A 27,592-nucleotide genomic window follows, 5' to 3' on the forward strand; every position below is an offset into this window, starting at 1 on the left:
TTCAGCTCACAATATCCCAGGTGCAGTTGGGTAGCCTAGTGTTTGACGCATTCGCTCGTCACGCAGAAGGCTCGAGTTCGATTCCGGACATGGGTACAATGTGTGAAGCCCATTTCTGGTGTCCCCCGCCGTGATATTGCTTGAATATTGCTAAAAGCGGTGGAAAACCATATTCACTCACTCTTAATATCTCATAAGCCCAAAACTGACGCTTTGCACCTCGTCTTGTGTAATAAAGGGTTTTCATCCCTATTTCTGCTGACTGCCTTTGTGGTCTCGTGTCTGCCGGAGAGCGAAAGGTTGATGGTCGATTATCCCATGAGTGTGTAATTCAAAACGTGTTAAAAGATGAATCTTGTTGATACTCTGCCTGGCACTCGTGTTAAGGGGAAAAACAAGGGCTGGTCAGCTCAGTGTCTGTATACAGTATCTGAGTTTCGTGTCCATGTTAAAATGCGGTATGGTGTCTCGGTGGAACACCACTATTACAAAAAAAACACTCATACACACAAACACAAACACAAAACAAAAACACACACACACACAAAAACACACACACACACAAAAACACACAAACACATACACATACACACACATGTGCATACATAAAACCATACTCACTCACTCACTTGTTGTTAATTAAGGAGATATGCAACAGTTGTCTTCAATCTTTCACAACATGGCCTGATTTTCCATCCACTTTTTTGTTTCTTTCAGATGATCATGAATATGGCACATCCCAGATTTCTCTGTCAGCACTGGGTGTCGTTGGGGGAGGGTTTACTCCTCAGAATTTCCCAGCAGTTTTCAACCCATTCCTTGACCTCGGCCTTGCTCAGAAAAAGAAAAAATTCCCATGTCCAATGTGTCCTAAAGTTTTCAGTGACAGACCAGGGCTATATTTCCACAAGAAGGCTATTCATGAAAAACAGACATTCACGTGTTCTTGTGGGAAGACTTACATCCATAAGCGCAGTATGTCCTATCATCAAAAGACATGTTCAGCGTTCCTTGCAAGTTGTCAACAGTGAGGTACAGGAACTAAGGAACTGCTAAGGAACTAATCGTTGCTGATTAATTGACAGGCTGTTAGATTGAAAAGGCATTTGTGCTGTTCACCCTACTAAGTAAACCTTTTGAGTTCCTAAAGAGGCATCTGATGGTTTTTACACAATTGTAGAGTTGGATTGGGTTCTGTGAATGGTCTACCGTGGTGGCATGTGGTCCCCTGCACAGCGTACAGATCACAAATCAGGTGACGTTGGTCACGGAGTGTCCTTGGAATGGTGACCACGTTTCGACACTTTGGCTCCTGAGAGTTACTTGGGCTTTGGTTGTTTGGTTTGTTGTTTAACGCCCCACTCAGCTATATGACGGCGGTCTGTACATAATCGAGTTTGGACCAGACAATCCAGTGATTGACATCATGAGCATCGATCCATGCAATTGGGATCGATGACATGCATCAACCAAGTCAGCAAGCCTGACCACCCGATCCCGTTAGTCGCCTTTTACGACAGCATAGTCACCTTTTACGGCAAGCATGGGTTGCTAAAGACCAATTCTACCCCGGAATCTTCACGGGGGTGTCTCCTTAGGCAAGTGACTTTGTTCGAAATGTGCCTCTCTTTATCCAGCATTGTATGGGTACCCAGTAGGATGAGATGGCAATGTGGTTGTTTGTTAACCTTCTAACGCCTTACATGAAGCTTGGGTTGTATACTCCCTAGGGAGCTGAGAATGATTCTTGAGTGCACGATGATCCAGGGACCGGGATAATAATAGCACTTTGAGCATGCCCCTGAGTGCTGTCTAAATATGCGCAATATATATTGTCTATGATGATGATGATGATGATGATGATAAAATAAAAAAATCCACAGTTACCTTTACTTGTCATAGATCAAAAGATTGGGTTGTCAGGTTGATGGTGTTGATTGATTTGCATTATGCACACCAAAGCAGATGTGTTGAAAGTGAACTTTATGCAGGCATTTCTTTGTACCACGCAGAACCGCATTTGTGCTCTAGTTGATAGAGAGTCTTTCAGACCGTGGAAGGTCAGAGTTTTGAACCCCATCCTTGTCATACCTTAAGACGGTAAAAGATGGTACTTGTTACCCTGCCCAGGCTCGCTGACTTGGTTCATGCATGTCATCGATTCCAATTGCGTGGATCGATGCTCATGATGTCAATCACTGGATTGTCTGGTGCAGACTCGATTATTTACTGACTGCCATCATATAGCTGGACAATTGCTGAGTGCGGTGTAAAACAACAAACCAACCAACCAATGTTACCCTGCCTGGCCTCTTGGCAACAAGAGATACCGTATTTGACGTAATAAGCGCCCAGGGCGCTCTCAAAAATAGGAATAGGCGGCTCTTTTTAGAATATTATTTTGGTGGAAAAAAAAGAGTTGAAAGATAAATTTCGTGGTTTATGCTGACGGCCTGAACTGTTTATATACGACAGATGTATTTTTCCTGAAATTAATTGACCATAATTTAGGGTGTATATAACACACGAGTGCGTATTATACACGAATGAATAAGTCTTGTGTACATTGATCAATTGGAAGGGGTGTTAATTGGGATTGTTCACTTGCCAATATTTGAGCAAATATCGCCGTGGGCACTTATTGGAGCCGTGCGCTTTTTACGTCGAATACGGTAATACAAGGACTGGCTGGCTTGGGGTCTGTGTACAGTGGGAGATTAGGTCTCCAGGTTAAACTACGGCATGGTATCTCAGAATGCTAGCACTATAACACTGTCATTAGTACGGACTAGAACAAGCAGCCACACTCACACACATGCATGTGCCTCTATTAGTGCAATAATCTAAAATGCAACATTAAACCCCTGTTTCACCTCGCTTCTCATCTCATGCCTCACAACTTGATGAACAACTTCTGTGGAGTATGGGCGGTACTCAACATTGACTTTTTTAGCCCTACAACCAATGGGTGGCACGGGTGGCCCTGTCGTCTAAGGCGCCGAAATTCGATGTGCAGAGTTGCGTCCCTTGAGCACTCCAGACACCTATGATTGTGGGTTCGAATCCCGGTTCGCCCCAATCATGTTTCTAGGTTTGTCAGCACCATACCCGTGCTCGTGGGTTTCACCGAAGTGGTAAACGTCTGAGACCTGCATTACTTCGAGCTTTCCTCCCACATTAAGCTGTCGGGCGGTTATATAATTGGAATACTGTTAACAGTAGCGTTAAACCCAACTCACTCACTCACTCACTACAACCACTGCTTTATGCCTAAACATAATCCCAGGATTACTGTAGTTTTTAGTTTGTTGTCAATTATGTAGATATGTAAAAGTTGTTATGAGTCTATTCAATATGGCCAGATTTTCCATACCAATTTTTGTTTCTTTCAGATAAACATGACAGTTCCCAGATTTCTGTGCCCGCATTGGGTGTCGTTCAGGGAGGTTTTTCACCTCAGAATTTCCCAGCTTTTTTCAACACATTCAGATGCGCTCCAGAAAAGAAACAATTGCCATGCCCAATGTGTCATAGAGTGTTCACACACAGAACAGGTTTATATGCCCACAAGAAAGCTGTTCATGAAAAAGTGACTTTCACATGTTCTTGTGGGAAGACTTACATCCACAGGAGCAGCATGTCATTCCATCAAAAGACCTGTCCTGCATTCCTGGCCAGTCTTCCACACTGAAGTACAGGTGTGAGTAAGTGAGTTGGGTTTAACGCCGCTTTTAACAGTATCCCAGTTATATCGCGGCGTGTCAGCCTAATGTGGGAGGAAAACCCCAAGTGATGCAGGTCTCAGACGTTTACCACTTCGGTGAAACCAATGAGCACGGGTATGGTGCTCCCGGGGAACCGGGATTCGAACCCACGATCATAGGTTTCTGGCGTGCCCAAGGGATGCAACTCTGCAAAGCGAATCGAAAACCCTTAGACGACTGGGCCCCCCGTGCCCCCCTGAAGTACAGGAAACATATGGCAGTGTTTGCTCATTAACTGACTGGTGATAACCTTGAAAAGACTTTTGTTCTGTTGTTCTGTTGTTCTGTTGTTCTGTTGGCCCTGCTAATAAAACCTTTGGAGTTCCAATGGTGGCCATCATTTTTGAAGAGTTGGTGTCTGTGAATGGTCTTCTTCTTCTTCTGATGATGATGATGATGATGAGTTTGTGATCTGGTTGAGATTTCTTGACAGGATGACTAAGAGGCAGAACTTCAGGTCCACAGTTACTGAATAGATTGGGTTGTCAAGCTCGATTGTGTTGGTTGGTATACTTCATGCTCAGCTAAGCAGGTGTGTTGAAGGTGAAATTGGGAAGTTCTCACATTCAAAATTTCTTTGTATCGCACGACTTGAACAACAGATTCAGTTGATTGGTATTATACAATGCGTTCTAAGTTTGATGACTTCCATCATTCGTAATCTTCAGCGTTCATGATATAATGCTAGCATTCCACTCCTTGTAAATGTCTCATAAAAGTCCAATGGTTGCCTGAAATGGCTTGAACTAACAATAGAAACTTGGAATAGGATGTTGTCAAGTTCTTGGTGGATACTGAGCAACAGATATTGAGAAACTTCATTTAGTGTTCTTTCTGAAATGAGATCTTATGGTTAATTATCTTCAAGAAACAATGATGGATATTCCTTGAATGTCATGAGAAGAAAAATGCTTTGTTTTTTATTAAGCATTAAATTGAGATCTTTTTGACAGTTATTTACAAGAAAATTGCATGAAGAATAGGTTGGGCCATGTCTGAACTCAATTAGATTTACATATTTTTTCCAGAATGAAAGTTTTCATAAATGTTCGCTGATAAAATTCATGTCTGCAGCATAGCATTGTGAGTCGGTGTTACGTTTGAGTCGCGTCAGCGTCGTCTTCGTCTTGAGGTGACTGAGCTGGTTCTTTTCTTGGTTTCAGGTTTCTCTGGTAGTACGAATCCTGCATCTTTCCCCAACCCTTCGTGGGGTTCTTCTCAAAGTGGATTTTCAAGACCAGTTTATGACCCTCTTGGTGCAAAATTTGTCGAGAACATTCTCCAGGGTTTTCAGAAAAAGAGTAAACCATTTCAGTGTAATATGTGTGACAAGTCTTTCAGTGACGAGTCGGGCCTTCATTACCACAGGAGTGCTATCCATGAAGGAGTCACATATCATTGTGTGTGTGGAAAACAGTATTCTCATAGGCGTAGTCTGACCTATCACAAGAAAACATGTGAAGCATATCTGGCACAATTGCATCGATGATGTTTCGAGTCAAGTGAAGCAAGTTCCTGTTCTTTCGATGGTTGTTATGACTGTCTTTTCATCTTCTTGAAGTGTTGAGTTGGAAATGGGATACCAGCTTGGCCAGGCTTGAGGTTGTAATATATAAAGGATGACATGCAATTTGTTGTGCAGAGTTTCGTTAGCTAGGTGTTCCCAGGGTTGAGAATCTTCTCACATCTACAAATTTTAGTCACCACAAATTTGTTAAAATCTGATGGCTTCCCCCACAAACACCCCCAATTTATGGACCATTGCAAAAAAGTTTCAACTGAAAAAAAAAAAAAATCCATTCTCATCCCTGTGTACAGAAACCGAAGATTGTGGGTTCGAATCTCAGATTTACCAGGTTGTGTAGCATGGTTTGTCTGCACCATTCCCATGCTTGTCGGTGTTATCCAAGGAGGAAAGCTTCCTTTATCAATTCAGGCTTCATATCACTGTAATAGTCAGTGTTCCCGTTTACCGGTAATTACCAATTTTTTGGACTGGTAATTCATGTGACTGCCAGTCCCTGTGGACCGGCAAATAAAGTACCTATAAATTTTTTCTTGTTGAACAAAACGTCAGTGATATTCATATAAGTACATTTTTCGAACAAAGTCAGCTTGTCTGTTACCATCAGGGTTTCCCCTTGTCTATTTCTAGGTTAAATATCCATTTGTAGCGACTTCGTCTCGAAATATTGAAAAACAAAGAGAAAATTGTGACTGAAGTTTGTGTGAATGACATATGGATCTAACTAAGTTACTTCAGAGATGTCATCTTTGCACTGAACATGAAATTGAAAGAATTAAAACCAAATAATTTTCATACATTTTTTGTTGTTGAAAGTTGGGACTGGCAAAAATTAGCGGGTGGGGGGGCTGGTAATTTTTAGAGTTCCTAGTCCACAAGGACTGGCAGTTTCAAAAGCCAGCGGGAACACCGAATTCTTATTCAAAGTGGTGGTCAACCAAACTCATACACTCAGACAAAACTGCTCCCTGAGACACAGACTTTCAACATTCTATTAGTGTTGTACTGTGTTTTACTGATACCCACCTGAGATGTACGAATCGTCATATTTACTCAGATTGATAACAGAATCAATCTTGTTTTACTCCTGTTGTGTTGCGAAGATTGTACTTGACACATATTGATCCCTGTGTTGATTCATATGGACCAGATTTTAACTGGCAGAACTGAATTTTTAACAAAGTGATATTCGGATTTCTTATTATCTATATTTGTGTTTCCTAATAAAATCATAAATCGGTAACCATTGTTGTGGGAGGTGTTGTTAACATTTGCCATGGCAAAACTGACACATCAGGTCTTACTTTTTTCTCTGGATTTTTGGCCCCAAAATTAGGTTGGTAGGGAATAACTTGTGTCAAGCATCACTTGCTTCTATGAAGAGCTGGGCGGTCGGGTAGCCCAGTGGTTAAAGCGTTTGCTCGTCACGCCGAAGACCCAGGTTCGATTCCCGACATGGGTACAATGTGTGAAGCCCATTTCTGGTGTCCCCTGCCGTGATATTGCTGGAATATTGCTAAAAGCGGCGTAAAACCATACTCACACACTCACTCATGGGATGGCTTGGTCAAGGTGACTTGTATTTCACTGATTACAGGACCAAAAATGAGGAAGATAAATTATTTTTAATTTTACATTGTATTTTAACATTAATATGTACTAATTTTTAAAAAAACTCTAAAATTAAGAAATTTAAAAAAATCGGAAAATTGAACTAAAGATAACTTAGTTTGAAGTTCTTCTTGTTGTACTCCAATGGACCTTCCAGGGGAAAGTGCTCAGAGGTCACTGGTTTATCGGTGTCCTCCCCATTGGCCTACTTCCCATTTGGCCACAATAGGCAAAGAAGCCAGTTATATACAATCCTTGTGAACATAAGAAAAGGATTAGTTAATTGTGAGGTAGTTACATTAATCAACTTCACAGAAGAAGCCTGTGTGAAATAACAAGAGCTATTAAAGCTCAAACCAAACCATTTTTGTCAACAGGGGTGTAGGTTGTTTAAAATAATCTGTGGTAGGCCAAATGGGAAAGGTCATTTCTGTTTTTTTTAGGCCATATGGGACGTAGGCCAATAGGGGATGCACCAGTTTATCAAGGCTTGATTATATAGAGACCGTAGACATAGTTGAAATTTTGCTGAATGAGGCATTCAACAGTATGCAACACGAAGGGAATTGGCAAGTTGTGAACTGGCTGATTTTGTGTCATGTTGACCTTGACGGACCTTCAGTCATTTAGAGATCATTCTGATGTAGAATGTGACTTAAAACTACCTCTAATTTGTTCAGTCTGTCTATACTGTAACTGTTTGACTCACCATTTGATGGGATACATGGGTATTTTATATTACCGTATTCAGCGTAATAAGCGCTCAGGGCTCTCTCAAAATTTGAAATAGGGGGCTCTTATTAAAATAAAATTTTGGGAGAGAAAAAAACAGAGTTGAAAGATTGTAAATTTTGTGGTGTATGCTGACAGCCTGAAATGATACAAAATAAAAGTCAGTGTGTATTATACACGACAGATATATTTATCCAGAATTTCATTGCCCATAATTAAGGATGCATATAACACACGAGTACGTATTATACACGAATAAATAAGTCTTGTGTACATTGATGAATCGGAAGGGGTGCTACTTGGGATTGTTCACTAGCAAATATATCAGCAAATATCGCCGTGGGCACTTATTACGTCGAATAGGGTATTTATAAATACATATGAGTTTGTGTAACATTGAAAAATATCCTTTTCTTTTCAAGTTTTTGGTAGTATGTATATATGACCACAAGTGGAATTGAGATATTTCTTTGGAATCCTTTTTAAAGAAATATGTTTCGTCTGATGATGTTCCATGACTAGTTGATAGATAATGTTATTTGATAGTCATAAAATGTTTCTCCAAAGGCACGATGACCATATTTTCTTGAGTATAGTGCTCACTTTTTTTTCCAAAAAAAACACAGCTGTGTAGAAGGGGGTGTGCATTTTACATGCCATAATGAGTTTTGATGGTATTTTTTCTCCTCTCAACACAAAAACACTACAGTGAGCATGTAACACCAGAAATACCATGTCAACATATCTGGTGATTTTTATCTCACATTTCAAGTTTGTACTGATTAACTTTCTTATCAACCATTTATCATCGGAATTCGCGAAAGGGGTGCGATGTATTTTGTTTCTGAGCATAATATTCGAGAAAATGTTTTTTCCAAAACACTGAATCCGCTAGAGGGGTGTGTGCATTATACTTGGGTGGGCACTATACTCAAGAAAATACGGTATTTATTATGGCTAATAGGAATGAATCGGCTCAACCCGAAAGTGTGGTTAACCTCCCAAATATTCATTCTTTTCTCTAGCAATAACCATGGCACAAAGTGTAAGCATGAAGTGATATGATATTTACTATTTTAAGTGGCATTAAGCCAAACTTGTACATGAATTTGATTGCAGGGGTATGTGGCATTTTGTACCCTGCCCTTATTGAATAATTTATGAAACTGTTACTTTATATCTATTTGTAATAATTTCGATAGCTGTTTGTTTATTATACTGAACTATTTCCATGTTTATTTTGATGGAAGACGTGGAGCAAGCTGGACTATGGTATCATGATCAGAGTTACACCCCTTTGGCACGCCAGGAAACTATGATTGTGGGTTCGAATCCTGGTTCGCCCTGATTATGTTTCTAGGTCTGACAGCACCATACCCATGATCGTGGGTTTCTTCAAAATGGTAAATGTCTGAGACTTGAATCATTTTGGGCTTTCCCCCCACATTAAGCTCCCACGCCTCGATATAACGGGAATACTGTTCAAAGCAGCGTTTAACCAACTTATGATCACTCTAGATCTGACCTGTTGATATTCAACGAATCAAATTGTAATAATGTAACAGGCTTGCAGGGTTTAACCTTGACTTACAAAAGTAGGGGTCCAGGGGAACCCCAATACTGAATTTTAAGGGTCCCTACAGGCAGTGTTGGGCTCCTGTAAAGTAATGTAATGGTATAGTATTCTGTATGTTTTGATAATTATTTTAAAGCCTGGAATGAATCATTGATCATGTGGACAGAAGTCATGCTTGATGGATGAAATAACAGACACCCATCACTGATCTTGATGCGCTGTAGGTACATTGAATATAATTGTGTGCCCCAAGGGATGCCGTATGTGTTATTTTCTGTGGCCGTTCTCTTACATTTGTACGTCCTGGATGCACATTTGTACGCCCTGGATGCGCATTTGTACGTCCTGGATGCACATTTGTACGTCCTGGATGCACATTTGTACGTCGCGTAAAACCCTGCTCCATCTGTATGCCACCATTTGAATGTGGAAGGATTATGTTATGGTTTGTGATGGATAAGAGACTACATGATCAATCTTGGCATGTAGAAGTTTTATATTTGACGAAAAACAAGATAATACGGATGATCAACTTATTGATTACAATTGTTGTGATATTGAGATGTTGATCAAATTCTCCGTCCATCCTGCAAGCCATGCATGACCACACAGTTGTAGGTCATCAGTGGTACAGCTGAAGTATTATTGACCTCCCAAAATATGGTACCCGTGCAGATTCCGGGGTAGACTAGGTCTTCAGCAACCCATGCTTGCCGTAAAAGGCGACTATGCTTGTCGTAAGAGGCGACCAACTGGAGCAGGTGGTCAGGCTCGCTGACTTGGTTGATACATGTCATCGATCTCAATTGCATGGATCAATGTTCATGATATCAATCACTGGATTGTTTGGTCCAGACTCGATTATTTACAGACCACCGTCCTAGAGCTGGAATATTGCTGTGTGCGGCGTTAAACAACGACAAACCAAACAAAACCCAAATATGGGGACAAGTGGAAGTGAACATACTGTATCCAGTACGTTCTGATTGTTTGATCACGCCCCCCACTTCTGTCCCATGTGCTCAATCCTCACGACTAACGGGATCGGATGGTCAGTAGGGCTGTTACGATTCACTCGCGTATTCGGTGAATCGAACCGTATCCATTCATGAATTGAATTCATTATTCGTTGCCATTAGAATCGAATATTTATGAATATGCAAGTACATGCATTAACATACCCAGTACCTAAAAATATCCATAAGAACATATTATATGCATAGATTTCTTCAAAGACAACACTCTTATAATATTTAATTCGACAGTATTGGAGTCACTGGTCATTGTCGCGTTTGAACAGATACTACTAACTGGATAAGTGCAGTATATAAATGTATAATATATTTATAATTAACAAACCATGTCAAAAAAATTATGTTAATGTTTCACTGAATATAACAAATTATACATCAACTGCTGACTTGTTATTGTATTCGTGAAATAATATTCGTATTCGTTATCCTATATTCATGATACGAATCATTTTCACCCCATAGTGTATTCGTTGCATCCCGGGTGGTCAGACTTGCTGACTTGGTTGAGGGAAGTTATCGAATCCCAATTGCGTGGATCGATGCTCATGATGTCAATCACCGGATTGTCTGTCCAGACTTGATTATTTAAAGACCGCCACCATATAGCTTGAATATTGCTGAATGGGAAAATGTTTAAGTCGTGGGTCCAGGTGGTCTTTTGGGTACTCGGGTCCTACTCTGTACCCACCCGACCTGAGTAGCCGGGTTACCCACCCAGCCCTACTCTGTTAAACAAGAAATTTCATTTTGCTTGGCGTCAATATTAATATCTTCATTGAAACATCACTACAGTTGTAATAAAAAAAATTGATTAATCCTGCTTTGAATGATTTCGATTCACAGCTTGGATAAGTACCCCAGTATATTGGAGAATGTAAGAAAATAATTTCATTATTTCGTAAATTATATACAATAAAGATGTTAATCATGTTACTTGAATGTTTCATTATTTTTCGCATCTTCATCAACAACAGCAGGAGCTCATGATGGATTTTACCAGCTGTTATTGATCGTGTGGTTTCTTAAAATACGATGATGAATTATTGGCTGAAAAAGATAACAGTACGTTTACTGTAATGTGAACTATGAAGAAGTTACAATCCATACCAACCCTGACTTATTGATGCCACTGAAGATATTTAATAAGTATCAGTTCACCATTTATGATTAGCATTTGCGACAGCGTGGTCTTGTAGTAGAGCAGAATGTCGGGGGTTCGATCATGACAAAAGATGTAAAAAGATGGTACTTGTTGTTACCCTGTCTGGCGCTCGGCATTCAGGGGCTTAAACAAGGACTGGTCGACCCAGAGTCAGTATATTGTGTCTGAGTGGGGTATTTATGTTAAACTGCGGCATGGGACGTCAGTGAGCTAGCACTACAAAATCGGCATCAGTCCGGACTAGTACAAGCACCCACATGCACATGCATGTCGCTGTATAAGTGCAATAATCTTGAACATGATGTAAAGCGACTCCAAGCATTTGTTTTCATTTTGCGAGGGAATTTGACTATTTGAAGCAGTTAAAGCCCCTGGATCCATATTATCTGAACATTTTCTGCACTTACATCACTTTCCTAATTTTAATTCTTTCATAGTTTTTGAAAGCATGTATGTGAAAGCTATCACTGCTGCTGCAAGCAATCAAATGGGGAGGAAGTTAACACAAACATTATTCAGTCAAGTTGACACAGCTGTCTGTTATGGTCAGATTTATATATATCCCTTGATATCCCCATAAGCACACTGTGCTTATGATCAAGTCATGGAGACACAACTTTGTGAGCAGTGTTCTGTCTGCTAGTTGGAGAGGTCAGGTAGCCTAGTGGTTAAAGCGTTCGCTCGTCACGCCGAAGACCCATGTTCGATTCCCAACATCAGCTAGCATGGGTAGTTGCTCATAATATCGGTCACTGGTTGGCATAGTCCAGACTTTGTTACCTACTGGCTGCAGCCATATGGATGGGATAGTGCTGATAGTGCTGATAGTGCTGATAGTGCTGATAGTGCCGAGTACAGCATGAAGCAACAAACAAACCACACACAAAGAGTGAGTGAGTGAGTTGGGTTTAACGCCGCTTTTAACAGTATTCCAGTTATATCACGGCGTGTCAGCTTGATGTGGGAGGAAAGCCCGAAGTGATGCAGGTCTCAGACGTTTACCAATTCGGTGAAACCCACGAGCACGGGTATGGTGCTGACAAACCTAGAAACATAATCGGGGCGAACCGGGATTCGAACCCACAATCATAGGTTTCTGGCGTGTCCAGGGGACGCAACTCTGCACAGCGAATCGCGGCGCCTTAGACGACTGGGCCACCCGTGCCCCCCACACACAAAGACCGTAAGCAAACATTAGGAGTAACTAGATTCGTGGTCAGATGCATGCAGGTGCTGGCTCATAATGCATTAGTATGCATTTGGAGATGGATGTCATCCCCAAACCAAAACTATCCCACATTTGTAAGCTCCATGTTTTGTAATGATGTGTGTGCGTTGTTTAGAAGTTAAAGCCAAAACCCTTTAGCGATCACAAGAGATCCTTTTTGTTGATTTCAGATCCCAGAGGAGCCGTCACAATACATGGATACAAAGACACATTAATGTTCCCAACCTCCCTTAACCATTACCTTCCAACCGTGCACCAGGATCCTCTCCACAGCATATCTAACCTGTCTCTCGGGCTTGAGCTTGCTCGCTCGCCTCACCACAACACAGCTAAAAAGATATTTGCTTGCCCTGAATGTAGCAAGACTTTTACCGCCTATAGTGCCAGGCTGTACCATATTGAGGCTGTGCACCAGAACAAGACGTTTGGTTGCGTGTGTGGACGTGTGTACAAGTATCAGCCTAGTCTGTCCAAACACATCAAGTCATGCCAAGTTTACATGGCCAGCAAACTGGGCACCTGAGATGGAAATCAAATTCAAATTCAAATTCATATTAAGCATTTATATAGCGCTACTTATCCAGATATACTCCTTGGTCAAGAGCGCTCAGTTGTATGCTCTTTTGAAGAGGATGGTCTTGAGTTTTGATCTGAAGGTGTTGACATCTTCAGATCCCCTGACATCAATGGGCAGTGCATTCCATAGAGTTGCACCTGCTTTTCGGAAGGTTCTGTGGCCATATGTTGTTCTGCTGGTTTGTGGAACAGCAAGCTGTAGTTGGTTTGCAGGTCTCAGTGTTCGGCCAAGTTGGTAAAGGGCAGTGAGTTCCTGGAGGTATACTGGGGATAACCCATGGATCGATTTGTAGACAAACATGATCAGCTTGAACACGATCCTGACTCTCACAGGTAGCCAGTGCAGCTGGAGTGATGTATACTCGCAGAATGATCAAGTATTACGTCCTGTTGGGGTGTATGTTAAACGTTAATCTTCCCATGTTTACTCTGAACATTCTATCTTAGGTTAATGCCCTGCCTTAATGACATGCCCGTTCCACAAAGTTACCCGAGTACAGAGTTCCCATTGATTTTCGAAAAATAATTCCACAGTCCCGTGGGCATTCCAGGCTAGAATGGGATGCAAAAGTTGCTTGAGAACTTGATCTATGTTTAATATCTACTTAAAGCTTGCATAAATCATGCCCTGTGATACCTGCAAAGTTAAATTCAGTCTCAGAATCAGATCTTAGTGCCCGCAGCTGCTATGCAAAGATCTGAGGACATCCCATTACAGATCATGCCAGAATGACCTATCTTTCCTTTGACCAGAAGTTGCCATTAGCCAATCAGAAGGCAGCTTTATCAAGATGTACAGCACTAATTTCAAAATGGCTACTTCCATTGCTGACTACGATTTGAAAAATATTTTGACAAAGTTCTCGATTCAAAATTTGAAAACTTAATAAAAGAATATTCTGGAAGTCTCATAGATGTCTGAGATTGTATGTCAATGTTTCCCACAGGCAGTGGAACGTCTCTTCCGTTTCAAACATTGATCCCATCGAAGCGAGAGATGCCGTGGTTGCATGATTAGAAAACACATCAGACTTTCACATTGTCATTATAGTAGGGACTCCCTGATTGGTCAGATGAAAGGTAATTCTTATGTGACCTTTTATGGGATGTCCTCAGCAAACACTAAGATCTGATTTTAATGAGATTGGTAAACATTTGGCTGTGTGGGATAATGTGGCAGCCATGCATACTTGAAAGCAACTTTTCTAGACTTCACTTTTTGTTACTTTCAGGTTGGCATGGTTACGAGAGTGTTGGTCATCAAGGGCATCATGGGCAGGGGGATATCTACAGGGGTCATCAAGATTATCATTCTCAATCCCATGGTCATAGATCCTTTCCTTGTCGAAAATGTGACCGCATCTTTGCAAGTCATGGTGCAAGACACAATCATATTGTAGCCATCCATGATAAAGTGCAGTTCACGTGTGTGTGCGGGAAGGTGTATGCCTATCGTCAGGGCATTCTGCACCATCGGAAATCATGTTCAATGTGTACATGACACAGACGCTTAAGGGAGTTAAAATTGTGATAGAACTGGTCTTCAGCAACCCATGCTTGTTGTAAGAGGCGACTAATGGGATCGGGTGGTCAGGCTTCTGACTTGGCGGATGCATGTCATCGTATCCCAATTACGTGGATCGATGCTCATGATGTCAATCCCTGGATTGTCTGGTCCAGACCTGATTATTTACAGCCCACCGTCGTATAGCTGCAATATTTGTGAAACAACTAACAAACAATCAAGCATACAGTGAAATCTTGTTAATGAAGATCGTGTGGACACTGATGACTTGCGACTGTTGTCTTCTCCGTACACAGCTCTGAAAGCAACATAATCCAATGCTTTTTGTTGCTTTCAGATGAGTACGGCACCTCTTTTGGGTTTAATCAGCAAAGTTCAGATGGAACCTATTATGACGCTGGAAATGATCGAGATCAGAATTATTTCCTCAACCAGTATTCTGAATGTAGCTTTGTTATACCGAGACAGCCTCGGAGGCCGAATGTTGCTATGGGTGGGAGAACATTTCCTTGTTCCAAGTGTGAACGAGTCTTTGCTAGTCAAGGAGCTAGACGTAACCATGTTAACACAGTCCATGACAAGGTGTCTTTTGCATGTGTTTGTGGAAAGGTGTACGCTTACCAACAAGGGCTGATTTACCACAGGAAGACCTGCCCAATGTGTGTTTGACTACTAGTGGAGAACATTGAACTACTAGAGTCAATATTGAAGGGAGGATTTAGGCAGGGCAGCGTATCATTTAATGTTTTGTTTGTTGTTTAACGCCGCACTCAGCTATATGACGTCAGTCACTAATCGGGTTTGGACCAGACAATCCAGTGGTTGATATCATGAGCATCGCACGCAATTGGGATACGATGACATCAACAGTCAAGTCAGAATCCTGACCACCCAATCCAGTTAGGCGCCTCTTACGACCAATAGGAAGACAAATTCTAACCGTTTTCTAATTTCTGTACCGTTTTCATGTGGGCTTGTATTGATGACCTGACGTTACCATTGTTTCCATTGTTTTCAAGATTTTGTGATCTGAGAGAATTTCAGTCCAATTTCCCATTCTTATTTGTGACAGAACTGTGAAACGCTGCCGACCTTCTGGACAATTACTGTTGGGAACAAAGCTTATTTTTTACTTATTTATGATTTAGGGAAAAGTTATGAACGTAGGACATTTCTTGATGTTTTTGAATTTTTTTTGAAAATTTGAATATATGATTTGTTATGATTTCGTGAGTCTGCTATTGATTAATAGTCCTAAGGGAAAATAATAATTTGGTATTTTTTTCTATTGCTCTCCCATGTCTGGTATTGGGAAAGTAATTTCAATTGGACAAGATGCAAATTGTGTGTCTATGATCCCTTTCATTTTATGAAACTTTGGGGAAAATCGAGACCAGTCCCAAACTGTGTTATGTCCAAACAATGTGTTAAATCTCCTGCTGTTACAAGGAACAAATAAATACCTCTACAATACTGCTGTCTTCCTGTCCTCTGTGGCTGTGTTAATTGCTGTTCAGTGTGGGGTCAGTTGAAAGAGACTGAACATGACAGCGTATCCCTGCACTGTGCGTCATCCATACATGTCGGTTCATCTATAGTGATAAATGACAAACTCAAGTTGGGCTTTCTTACACACTGGGATACAAGTGAAATGCTGTCTAAAACAGGTTAATAAAAGCAACAAAACGCTTTCCATCGCTAAAAGCAGAGTCAATTCTATGATTCCGACTTTATCATAAACGGTTGTTTATGAATCACTATCAAATAGTGATGATGCAAGGTGTTCACGGACAGGCGTGCATAAAACCCACTACCGGTTGCACCCTTCACAAACACATGCAAAGGCAAGTAAATTCTTCACCTAAAAAAACTTGGTAACATGGTACAAGTCAAAATAGTGGATTTTATTGGGCAATTTCTGTCACAAAAGCCACACAGGTTATTCAGTTTGTATATTGGAACATGGGGCAAAAAAGAGATCTCATTTTTTACAGTATCCAGATTCTTTTCTTTGAGTGGGCAGGCTTTTTCCAAGAGGGCCCCAAATTGACATTCCAACCTTTTTTTCCCTATTTCGTACTGCAAATGCTGGATGAGCATGTTTTTGATCGAAAATGTTCAACAATGAATGGAAAGAAGATTTTTTGTTATTTTCAGATGTTGGTTATGGCGGGGATGGTGGCGGTTGTGTTCAGAATGTCGCCGATGCTTCCCGAACTCCCTTTCTGTCCCCCTACCTACCACAGCCTGCCCAGCAATCTCTGGGAGGGCTGCCTTGCCCGCACTGTGACAAAGTGTTTGCCAGTTACGGGGCAAGACGCAACCATGTCAAAGCTATACATGAAAAAAGGCTGTATCCCTGTGTTTGTGGGAAGATATATAAATATCATCAAAGCCTCCTGTTCCACAAGAAGACATGTTTCTTCAATGTGTTGCCACCTGCTCCCTGATGAAAGGAATAGGCCTAAAATAGTGTTGTCGGTGGGTTGGCAGTGTTGACTAACTAGGCAGTGTCACTGTAGTACGAGAGCAGAAGGATAAGCACTACAAGAATAAGGTCATTAAGGAATGACAGAGCACAGAATACCTTCTTGGAATATATTAAGTTTATTTCCTACAATGTTGGTGAGTGAGTGAGGGAGTATGGTTTTATGCCACTTTTAGCAATGTTCCAGCTATATCATCGCAGGGAACACCAGCAAGAAACACCCGGGTCTTTGGCGTGACGAGCGAAACGTTTTAACCACTAGGTTCCCCCACAGCCCCACTTTGGGAAAGCAATATTTGTTATCTGTCAGTGACTCATGAAGATGGAAGTAGTAGCTGCATTGTCAGAATCAATTGTTATCCTGCTGAAATATAGGTTAGGACAGAAGGACAAAGCGAAATGAATATTGTCACTTGTAATATGAGACACTGTTATTAGTCCTTATTAAAGAATTATTGAGCACAGAATAACTTTATTGTGTTTGTCAAGTTTATTGGCTACAGCAAAAGTACCTAATTATGGAAAGCAGTCCTGACTGCTAAAAGTCATGCAGATTTCAGATACTTGTCAATTTAGATCAGAGCAGTTTTGGTCTGTCACCGATCTACCAGTTTGGTGAAAGGTTTGCATCTACAGTTCATGTTTCACACAACTACAAAGGTCATCAATCTGTTGGAAGTGACCATCTACAGCCCATGTTTCACACAACCACAAAGGTCATCAATCTGTTGGGAGGTTACCATCTACAGCACATGTTTCACACAACCACAAAGGTCATCAATCTGTTGGAGGTGACCATCTACAGCACATGTTTCACACAACCACAAAGGTCATCAATCTGTTGGAGGTGACCATCTACAGCACATGTTTCACACAACCACAAAGGTCATCAATCTGTTGGAGGTGACCATCTACAGTTCATGTTTCACACAACCACAAAGGTCATCAATATGTTGGGAGGTTACCATCTACAGCCCATGTTTCACACAACCACAAAGGTCATCAATATGTTGGAGGTTACCATCTACAGTTCATGTTTCACACAACCACAAAGGTCATCAATCTGTTGGAGGTTACCATCTACAGCCCATGTTTCACACAACCACAAAGGTCATCAATCTGTTGGGAGGTTACCATCTACAGCCCATGTTTCACACAACCACAAAGGTCATCAATCTGTTGGAGTTTACCATCTACAGCACATGTTTCACACAACCACAAAGGTCATCAATCTGTCGGAGGCTCTCTATTCATCACAATGTACTATCCATACAACATTACTTCATTGTTAAGAAATTCATCAGACTACCATGAGTTTTCACTTATACGTTCCGGGATCGGGTGATCAGGCTCGCTGTCTTGGTTGATGCATGTCATCGATCCCAATTGGATCAATGCTCATGATGTCAATCACTGAATTGTCGGGTCCAGACTCCATTATTTACAGACCGCTGTCATAAAGCTTGAATATTGCTGAGTGCGGCGTTAAATAACAAACACACACTAATACATTCTTTGAGAAGGTGCAAGATAAAAATTCAAGAAATATTTTGCAGATTATTTGAAAATATCAAATCAGAAAATGACAAATAGCAAATGTTGCTACATACATTGTAAATTGTTTCTTTTGAAATAACTGTTGATATTGGTTGACTTGTGAGAACATTAAATTGTTACAGCTCAGGACTAGCACACTGTTTTCTTATCAATTTCAGATATTGGTATGGGCCGATCTTATGAAGGTAACTCAGTAAGCCAAGGCTCTCAAATGCTGAGCGACAACTTGTTCACTTTCCTTGAGAATGTCACCCCCAGAGGACAGGGCTACCCATGTCCCCACTGTAACAAGGTGTTCGCTAATGTGGGCTCTCGGTGGCACCATGTCACTGCCATTCACGACAGAGTCAAGTTTTACTGTGCGTGTGGGAGGAACTATAGCTACAAACATGCTTTGACAAGGCATCAGAAGGGGTGCAGCATCTTCCTGGCCAATAAGTAGGGCTGGCATGATACACCAACTGTGCAGTCCGATACATATTACGATTCATTATCCAAAAAGTATCACGATACTTGTATGTGCTCTTGTCAGTGGTGCGTAAGCCATCTTTTTCAAAGGCAGGTTAGCCAAATACCTGGCACACTGACAATTTACATTTGGCAGTGTCAAGTATGGCGCAATGTATTAAGATATTTACCTTTCCACTATCAAATTTCACTACTGATTTGTGTTTGGTGTAAAAGCCATTAAAGTAATCATTTAAGGTATGAATTGATATTTTTTACTTAGTGTGCGACTGTGATCGATCCTTGTGTCTGAAGTTAAACATCGTGATCCATCGGTGTATCGCCCCGGCACTACCAATAAGTATTGAGGAGGTTCAGATCAAGATCTTTAAAGTAACTGGTTGCCAGATTTTTGTGTTAATTGATTGATAGGAGACATTAACATGATTAGGTCAGAGAACTCAGTGATATGACATTAAATGACACTTTTTTAGTTTGGGGCATGAAGCAAGCAAATGGGTGTAAGAGAAAGTGTCACCCACAAATGCCACTGAAGTCTTGTCAACAGTTTTGATGCTAATAACAGTTCGATGAACAGGTCTTGAAGTATTTTATTGGATTTAATTGGATGATTATCTTCATCATTGTCATGGAGATGGGGGCATTGGATCTGCTACTGACTTTCCAACAAAACAAAGAGGACAACAATTTAGAGACTGATGAACCAGGTACAATACAGGATGCTTACAGTCTAGTTCTATCCAAGTTTGAATGAATGCTTACAGTGACATATAATGGTTGAACATGGTCAATGGTCAGAGAGGGTATGCTGAGTCCTGTGATATAGCTTGAATACAGACTGGCATAGCTCAACAAACAATTCATACTTTAATCATGGAACACTAATTATGCCATCTATACCATATTTTGTGTTGGAGAAGAAATAAGTGATTTCCACTTGTCTCTGTATGGAAATGGAATTAATTGTTTTTCCAGAAATATGTTTATTTATTTATCCCAGTAATATTTGTACTGAACAGCGTCATAATTTTTCACGATGGGTACAGCAAGTTTTATGCGTCTCTCATTAAGTTTTATACCACGAGCCTCATGTACCCATCGGGATCCTGCTACAACGAATTTATCTTACCAACATGTTTTAATATGACATTGTAAAGGAATTTAAACAAATTCAAAGTAGATAGCTTGTGCTATGTCATGTGACTTTCATTGATTTGGAAAAAAGCGTGCAGCTTTTTGCTTTGAAGCGGGGTAGAAGAGATTCATTTTGCCTCTCAGAAATCCACATGCAGTCTGTGCTGCTTATGGCGGGGTATAAGGGATTTGTTCACCCGCTGAGAAATTTATTTATTTACATAGTATTTTAATTAATTTTTATCAAGATCACGTGGACCAATCAGGTCTCATCATTATGACATGGAGGTATGATAATGTAATTTGTACCTTTTTTAACAAGAAGAATAAAACCAGCCTAAAGGATACATGAGTTTGTTGTCTCTCAGTATTGTTGGCTGAAACAACGTCCATATGATAAACAAATCAAGATATCTGATGATGGTATTGTAAATCTTTGCATAACCATGAAGTTGTTGGAATCTGGCATGACCTATGGTAAATCAACTTCGCTTGATGCACCATGCCACTGAATTCTAGCATGGATCCGTATGGAAATGATCACACCGATGATCACATGATTTGTCCGAGAAACTGAAGGTTGTTTAAAGTACATTCACTCATCCTGAAGAATTATTTCTTATCCTACGAGAGACTTGGTTTGTGCAACTCATAAAGCTGCAATATGGATACAGTAATACAATCCCTCTAGGTGAAGACCCGGGTTAGACTAGGTCTTCAACAACCCATGCTTGCCATAAAAGGTGACTATGCTTGTCGTAAAATGTGACTAACGGGATCGGGTGGTCAGGCTCACTGACTTGGTTGATGCATGTCATCGTGTCCCTATTGCGTGGGTCGTTGCTCATAATGTCAATCACTGGATTGTCTGGTCCAAACTCGATTATTTACAGACCGCCGTCGTATAGCTGGAATATTGCTGAGTGCGGTGTTAAACAACAAATACACAAACAAACAAACAAACAAAACTCTGTGTGAAGATCTAACAAACCCACATCACATCAGGTTTAAGGGCAACATATGATGTTCCATTAATCAAATATCTTGAATTCTTCCTGAAGGATTGGATTAATGTTTTTATTTAGTGTTTATGGAAGCTTTGTTGGTCTTGTAGAAGACCTACGTTCATTTCCCACAGTGGTCATATAAATACCTCAGAATTTTGGAAAATAACTTCTTTTTTCTTCTGAATATGCCTGCCAAAGGCAATTAGTCCACAGTCTTGGATAAGTCCTTGGTGTTGCACTATGAGCTTTGATAAATTCAGATGGTTCTGCACTCACTGCAGACACTTCTCTATTTTACATAGGGCTGTGTGAAGGAATATGTTTGTGGAAATGAACTGGGCACATTGTCTCAACAAGTGAGAGATTGCATCAGGAGACAATCCAGAAGACTTGTAAGCAAGATGACAGCATCCAGGAACATTCACCCATTACATGCATAATAATATTTCCGAAGGCTTATGGAACTAGATTTCCTCTTCTGTTCCTTTCAGACAATGGTTTCTCCCTGATACCCAGCGGCCAGTTGAGTAGGACTTCTCAGATTGATCCATCATGGACCTACCCGCTCGGATCCCAGTCGCAGCATACCATTGACCTTATGCAGTCAGTGGCTTATGCCATTGGTCAAAACCCTTCTGACCTTCCCCCTGATTACTTTAAAGGAGCTGGTGGTCCGTTTCACCAGTGTGAAGAATGTGGGAAAACATTTACACAGCAAGTCAACAAGAAAATACACATTGAGTCTGTCCATCAGAAGCTTGTGTATCCATGCGTGTGTGGGAAAGTGTACAAGTACCGCCGAGCACTCCGGAGACATAAACAACAAGATGGCTGTGGTGCTGAGGAGGGACGGTCTTGACAGGATTTCTGTTTGTTGTATGTTTGTTTGTTTGTTGTTTAACGCCCACTCAGCAATATTCCAGCTATATGACGGCGGTCTGCAAATAATCGAGTCTGTACATCATGAGCTTCTATCCATGCAATTGGGATACGATGACATGCATCAACCAAGTCAGCGAGCCTGACCAACAAATCCCATGAGTCACTCATACAACAAGCACAGTCACCTCTTACAGCAAGCATTGGTTGTTTCAGACCTATTCTACCTCAGAAATGTGTTACAACGCACCGTCCCTGGTTTCAGTGTTGATGACAAGGTAAAAAAACCCACTAAGTTGAGGAACTGTGGATTTGTTGAATTTGCCTGAATTTTGTGGGAATGTGTATAATTTCCAACGAGTTAAGTTGAGGCACTACGCAATGATGTCTGTGATGGTAGAACCTCCTCAGAGGAATTACTGTGGATGAAAAGGTCTTGGAAGGAAGCCATGTTGTTTCCGAGCTCGATTTGTTGAAATCATCACATCCTTGGTATTTGGGAAGGTCTACAACTACTTGAGATCTCCCTAAGTCAGAACAATAACCGTGTCGGTAAAGGAGAATCTCCTCTGAGGAATTACTGTGGATGATAAGGTGGAAGGCAGCCTTGTTGTTTCCAAGAGCTCGATTTGTTGAAATCATCACATCCTTGGTATTTGGGAAGGTGTACAACTACTTGAGATCTCCCTAAGTCAGAACAATAACCATGGTGGTCAAGGAGAACCTCCTCAGAGGAATTACTGTGGATGTAAAGGTGGAAGGCAGCCATGTTGTTTCCATGAACTGTTTAGGTCATTAGTTAGCTGAGAATTTGTCATGTTGGTTATAAATAAATCTCTCTTGAGGCATTGACTTCCCAGCTCGACTTGTTTGCTGTATGTGAAACATGCACTGAAATGGATAGGCAAGTTTCAAACTCGGCCGCATTGCACTTGGGAATACATTTTCATTTTGATTTCATCCTCAGGGAGGAGTAGGCACATACTGGAAGTGTATTGGCGAATGCAAAATTGAGTTAAGTTTATCACGTCTTGATATTGTTTACCAAAGTGGTGCTCACTTTCTTTCTTTGAGAAAGTGTGAAAATTAATGATTGAATACAATTAAACGGTTGTTTAAAATATTTCAATTCTGTACCAAGAGGTGTATTAAGTTCTTTATTTCCTTCTTATTTCTTATGTAGTTACAATCCAGTACCTGCTGCCAAGAGACATGTCTATAGATCTTCATTATAGCCCACTTGCTACTATAGTTGTATTGCAGGTCTCAGAACATGCTTATGGTTAGGCATAAGATTGGTTGGTTGGTTTGTTGTTTAACGCAACACTCAGCAATATTCCAGCTAAATGTCGGCGGTCTGTAAATAATCGAGTCTGGACCAGACAATCCAGTGATTAATATCATGAGCATCGATCCACGCAATTGGGATCGATGACATGCATCAACCAAGTCAGCGAGCCTTACCACCCGATCCCGTTAGTCACCTTTTACGACTAGCTTTGTCGACTTTTACGGCAATCATGGGTTGCTGAAGACATATTCTACCCCGGAATCTTGACGGGTCGTTAGGTATAAGACAATGGAAGGGTTGGGGGGAACGCCAGGATTAGTTCTTGTCGTTCATACCTTGCGGGTGGATGAATTTGAGATCAAAGATCCATTTTAGTTCAGTGTAGCTGGTCTGACTCAAGGGTCCATTTTAAACTGCTTTATGATTTGGTAATGTAGGTCTCTAGTAGAGTGTCCCACTGAGTTCAAATTTGGTGGTTGATGTCGGTAAAGTGTTCTTTGAGTCTGATGCTGAAGTGACGATTGGTTTCTCCTACATATTGTTTTCCACATTAGAAAGAAGATTATGTTTATACTTTTGCAGATGAGATGGTTATGGTTAGGTTAAGTCCTGCACAGAGAAGTACAAGGGAAAACATCATCTATCTTCTCAACGATACATACACTAGTTTCCAGGGCAGGGTAGGTCTCTGCTACCCAATGAGATGGGATTAGGAAGAGGATTTGATATAAGAGATTGATAATCCACGTCAACTGTGGGTTGTGTACACGATACAGTGTTTGAGGTGTTGCCACTGTACAGAGGTGAAGAGTGGTAAAATGGGGTTTAACGTCGTGTGTGGGTGGAAGGTTACATGTGTGCACACAATTTGACATGAGTACCCCACTCATACACAGATTACTGACTCCGAGCCGACCAGTCCTTGGTTTAGCCCCTTAATGCCGAGAGCCAGGCAGGGTAGCAACAAGAACTATCTTTTAATGTCTTTTGGTATGATGCAGCCGGGGATCGACCCGACCTACAGGCGGTCTCCAAATACTGCATGAGCACATCAGAACTACGGTGCGCCATGTGCCACAGTCTTGCAGTCATCTACTCGACAACATCAGGCATGGAGGGTTTCCACAAAGGTATGCTCCATGTAGGGCTTATTTGACTTTGATAGTTATACACAGACTCATTTCCTCTCACGTGGTTGACAACTAATGAGTCTTTTCTAATCACACTCTGGGGACAGTGGGGTAGCCTCATGGTTGAAACATTCACTTGTTTTGCTTAGAAGGCCTGGGTTTCAATGTCCACTGAATATAATGCTTGCTGGCTATTTCTGGTCTTGTGAAGCCGTACTCACATACTAGAGGAAGATGTAACAAGACAATATTTGGATCAGTGGCCCAAATTGCAGACTGTTGACCCCCTTTCTGTCCATCAGTTTTATGTAGTTATCCTTGGTTCTGGAAGGGCAACTTGATCCTTGGAACAGTTTCCTTGTCTATTTGCATAAAACTTATCCATGAAAGTTTTTTCCTTTATCCTTGAAATTGATAAAGTTCCAAAATTTGAATTTGTTTGATAACTGCATACCATTGATTTGTGGTAAGGGCATACACCATTGTTACTTCAACCCACACAAAACGGGAAATCGAATTTATTTTTTTGTCTGTTTCAGACAATCCCTATTATCTGAGTTCGAGCCAACCCATCTCACAAAGTCCAGGAGAGCAATGGAATTATCTACCAACAGAATCACGCCAATCTAAGGCATTAAGTCAAAGTGAAAGATCAGTTTACTATCCCCACACCAGGAATGACACGCCCAACAAAAGTGACAAACCTATTCAGTGTGAGGAGTGTGGCAAAACATTCACTCAGCTTGTAAGCAAACGCATCCATATGCAGTCGATCCATCAGAACATTACCCATTCCTGTGTGTGTGGAAAAGTGTATCGGTACCAGCGAGGATTGAGAAGGCATTTGGCAGAAGGGTGTGCTGCTGCTCAACAGAACATAGCCTAGGCTGCTTTCAGTATCAGTGTTTCTGACAAAGAGGTCAATTTGAAGGGCTGACAGTCTGCAATGTCCTCAGCCTGTGGCTGGCCTTCATCTATGTGTAAGACTGTTGGACAGAGACGCAGTGCAGGACTGACAGTCTGAAATGTCCTCAGCCTGTGGCTGGCCGTCATCTATGTGTAAGACAGTTGGACAGAGACGCAGTGCAGGACTGACAGTCTGAAATGTCCTCAGCCTGTGGCTGGCCATCATCTATGTGTAAGACTGTTGGACAGACACAGTGCAGGACTGACAGTCTGAAATGTCCTCAGCCTGTGGCTGGCCGTCATCTATGTGTAAGACTGTTGGACAGAGAAGCAGCAAGTTCAGCTAACACCATGGTCGATAACTTTGTAATGTTTGTCTTTTGGAAAGGTCAACAGTCAGTCATTAATAGTACCCCATGGTTTGCTGCTCATAACATCAATCACTAGTTTGTACCGTCCTGACTGTTTACAAGCTTCTGTCATGATGCTGGAATGTTGGTGAGTGGCGTTAATCATCAAATACACAAAATAATGCAATCATCCGTCATGTTACTAGGACGTAGGACATATTTTTTTGTCAAGTCTGCAGTCTGATGTTTTGCTATTGCTTGAAGTTATGATTGGAACTTTGTTGAGAGTTGATGTTTACATGATGGTCATCTTTTGCTGTCAGAATGCACTAGATGGTACTTGTCTGACGAGTGGGCACGAAGGCACATAGTTTCATATGAAACTAGGAACGTATACATGTGAGAGTCATGTTAATGTTCGTCTCAATTCGCTGTGCAGAGTTGGCCATGCAAGAAACCAATGGTCCATGGTTCGAATCCTGGTTTGCCCTAATTATGTTTCTTTCTTTGTCTACACTGATACTGTACTCATGTGAGGTAGCAGGATGTTAACCGAGGTAGCAGGTTGTTGACCGAGGTAGCAGGTTGTTAACCGAGGTAGCAGGTTGTTGACCGAGGTAGCAGGTTGTTAACCGAGGTAGCAGGTTGTTAACCGAGGTAGCAGGTTGTTGACCGAGGTAGCAGGATGTTAACCGAGGTAGCAGGTTGTTGACCGAGGTAGCAGGTTGTTAACCGAGGTAGCAGGTTGTTAAACGAGGTAGCAGGATGTAAACCGAGGTAGCAGGTTGTTGGCCGAGGTAGCAGGTTGTTGACCGAGGTAGCAGGTTGTTGACCGAGGTAGCAGGTTGTTAACCGAGGTAGCAGGATGTAAACCGAGGTAGCAGGTTGTTGGCCGAGGTAGCAGGTTGTTGGCCGAGGTAGCAGGATGTTGACCGAGGTAGCGGTTGTTGACCGAGGTAGCAGGTGGTTAACCGAGGTAGCAGGTTGTTGACCGAGGTAGAAGGATGTTAACCGAGGTAGCAGGATGTTGACCGAGGTAGCAGGTTGTTGACCGAGGTAGAAGGATGTTAACCGAGGTAGCAGGATGTTGACCGAGGTAGCAGGATGTTAACCGAGGTAGCAGGATGTAAACCGAGGTAGCAGGATGTTAACCGAGGTAGCAGGATGTAAAACGAGGTAGCAGGATGTTAACCGAGGTAGCAGGATGTTAACCGAGGTAGCAGGTTGTTGGCCGAGGTAGCAGGATGTAAACCGAGGTAGCAGGTTGTTGACCGAGGTAGCAGGATGTTAAACGAGGTAGCAGGATGTTAACCGAGGTAGCAGGATGTAAACCGAGGTAGCAGGTTGTTGACCGAGGTAGCAGGATGTTAACCGAGGTAGCAGGATGTAAACCGAGGTAGCAGGTTGTTGACCGAGGTAGAAGGATGTTAAACGAGGTAGCAGGATGTTAACCGAGGTAGCAGGATGTTAACCGAGGTAGCAGGTTGATGACCGAGGTAGCAGGATGTTAACCGAGGTAGCAGGACGTAACCGAGGTAGCAGGTTGTTGACCGAGGTAGCAGGACGTAACCGAAGTAGCAGGATGTAACCGAGGTAGCAGGTTGTTGACCGAGGTAGCAGGTCGTAACCGAGGTAGCAGGACATAACCG

At 41.6% G+C, this 27,592-nt stretch overlaps 1 protein-coding gene across 15 annotated transcripts in view; it reads left to right on the plus strand.

The window, feature by feature from the left end:
• Positions 1 to 27,592, plus strand: part of LOC139447454 (zinc finger and BTB domain-containing protein 14-like) — an 89,802-nt gene that overhangs the window by 22,118 nt on the left and 40,092 nt on the right. Inside the window, exon 2 of one of the 15 annotated variants that reach the window (XM_071228827.1) lies at positions 18,937 to 20,711. The exons of 8 other annotated variants lie outside the window; for them this stretch is intronic. In XM_071228827.1, coding sequence (XP_071084928.1) covers positions 18,937 to 19,220 — 284 coding nt within the window. In that variant the 3' untranslated portion in view covers positions 19,221 to 20,711. Of the gene's footprint in view, positions 1 to 717; positions 1,057 to 3,392; positions 3,844 to 4,927; positions 5,283 to 12,802; positions 13,157 to 14,440; positions 16,207 to 16,890; positions 17,769 to 18,936; positions 20,712 to 27,592 lie in introns of those variants that run through there. 6 more of the 15 variants (XM_071228825.1, XM_071228828.1, XM_071228813.1 and 3 more) reach the window with 6 other exon arrangements.

This window comes from Haliotis cracherodii, unplaced genomic scaffold, assembly GCF_022045235.1.
Source record: "Haliotis cracherodii isolate W230 unplaced genomic scaffold, xgHalCrac1.p SCAF_7, whole genome shotgun sequence".
Taxonomy (NCBI): domain Eukaryota; kingdom Metazoa; phylum Mollusca; class Gastropoda; order Lepetellida; family Haliotidae; genus Haliotis; species Haliotis cracherodii.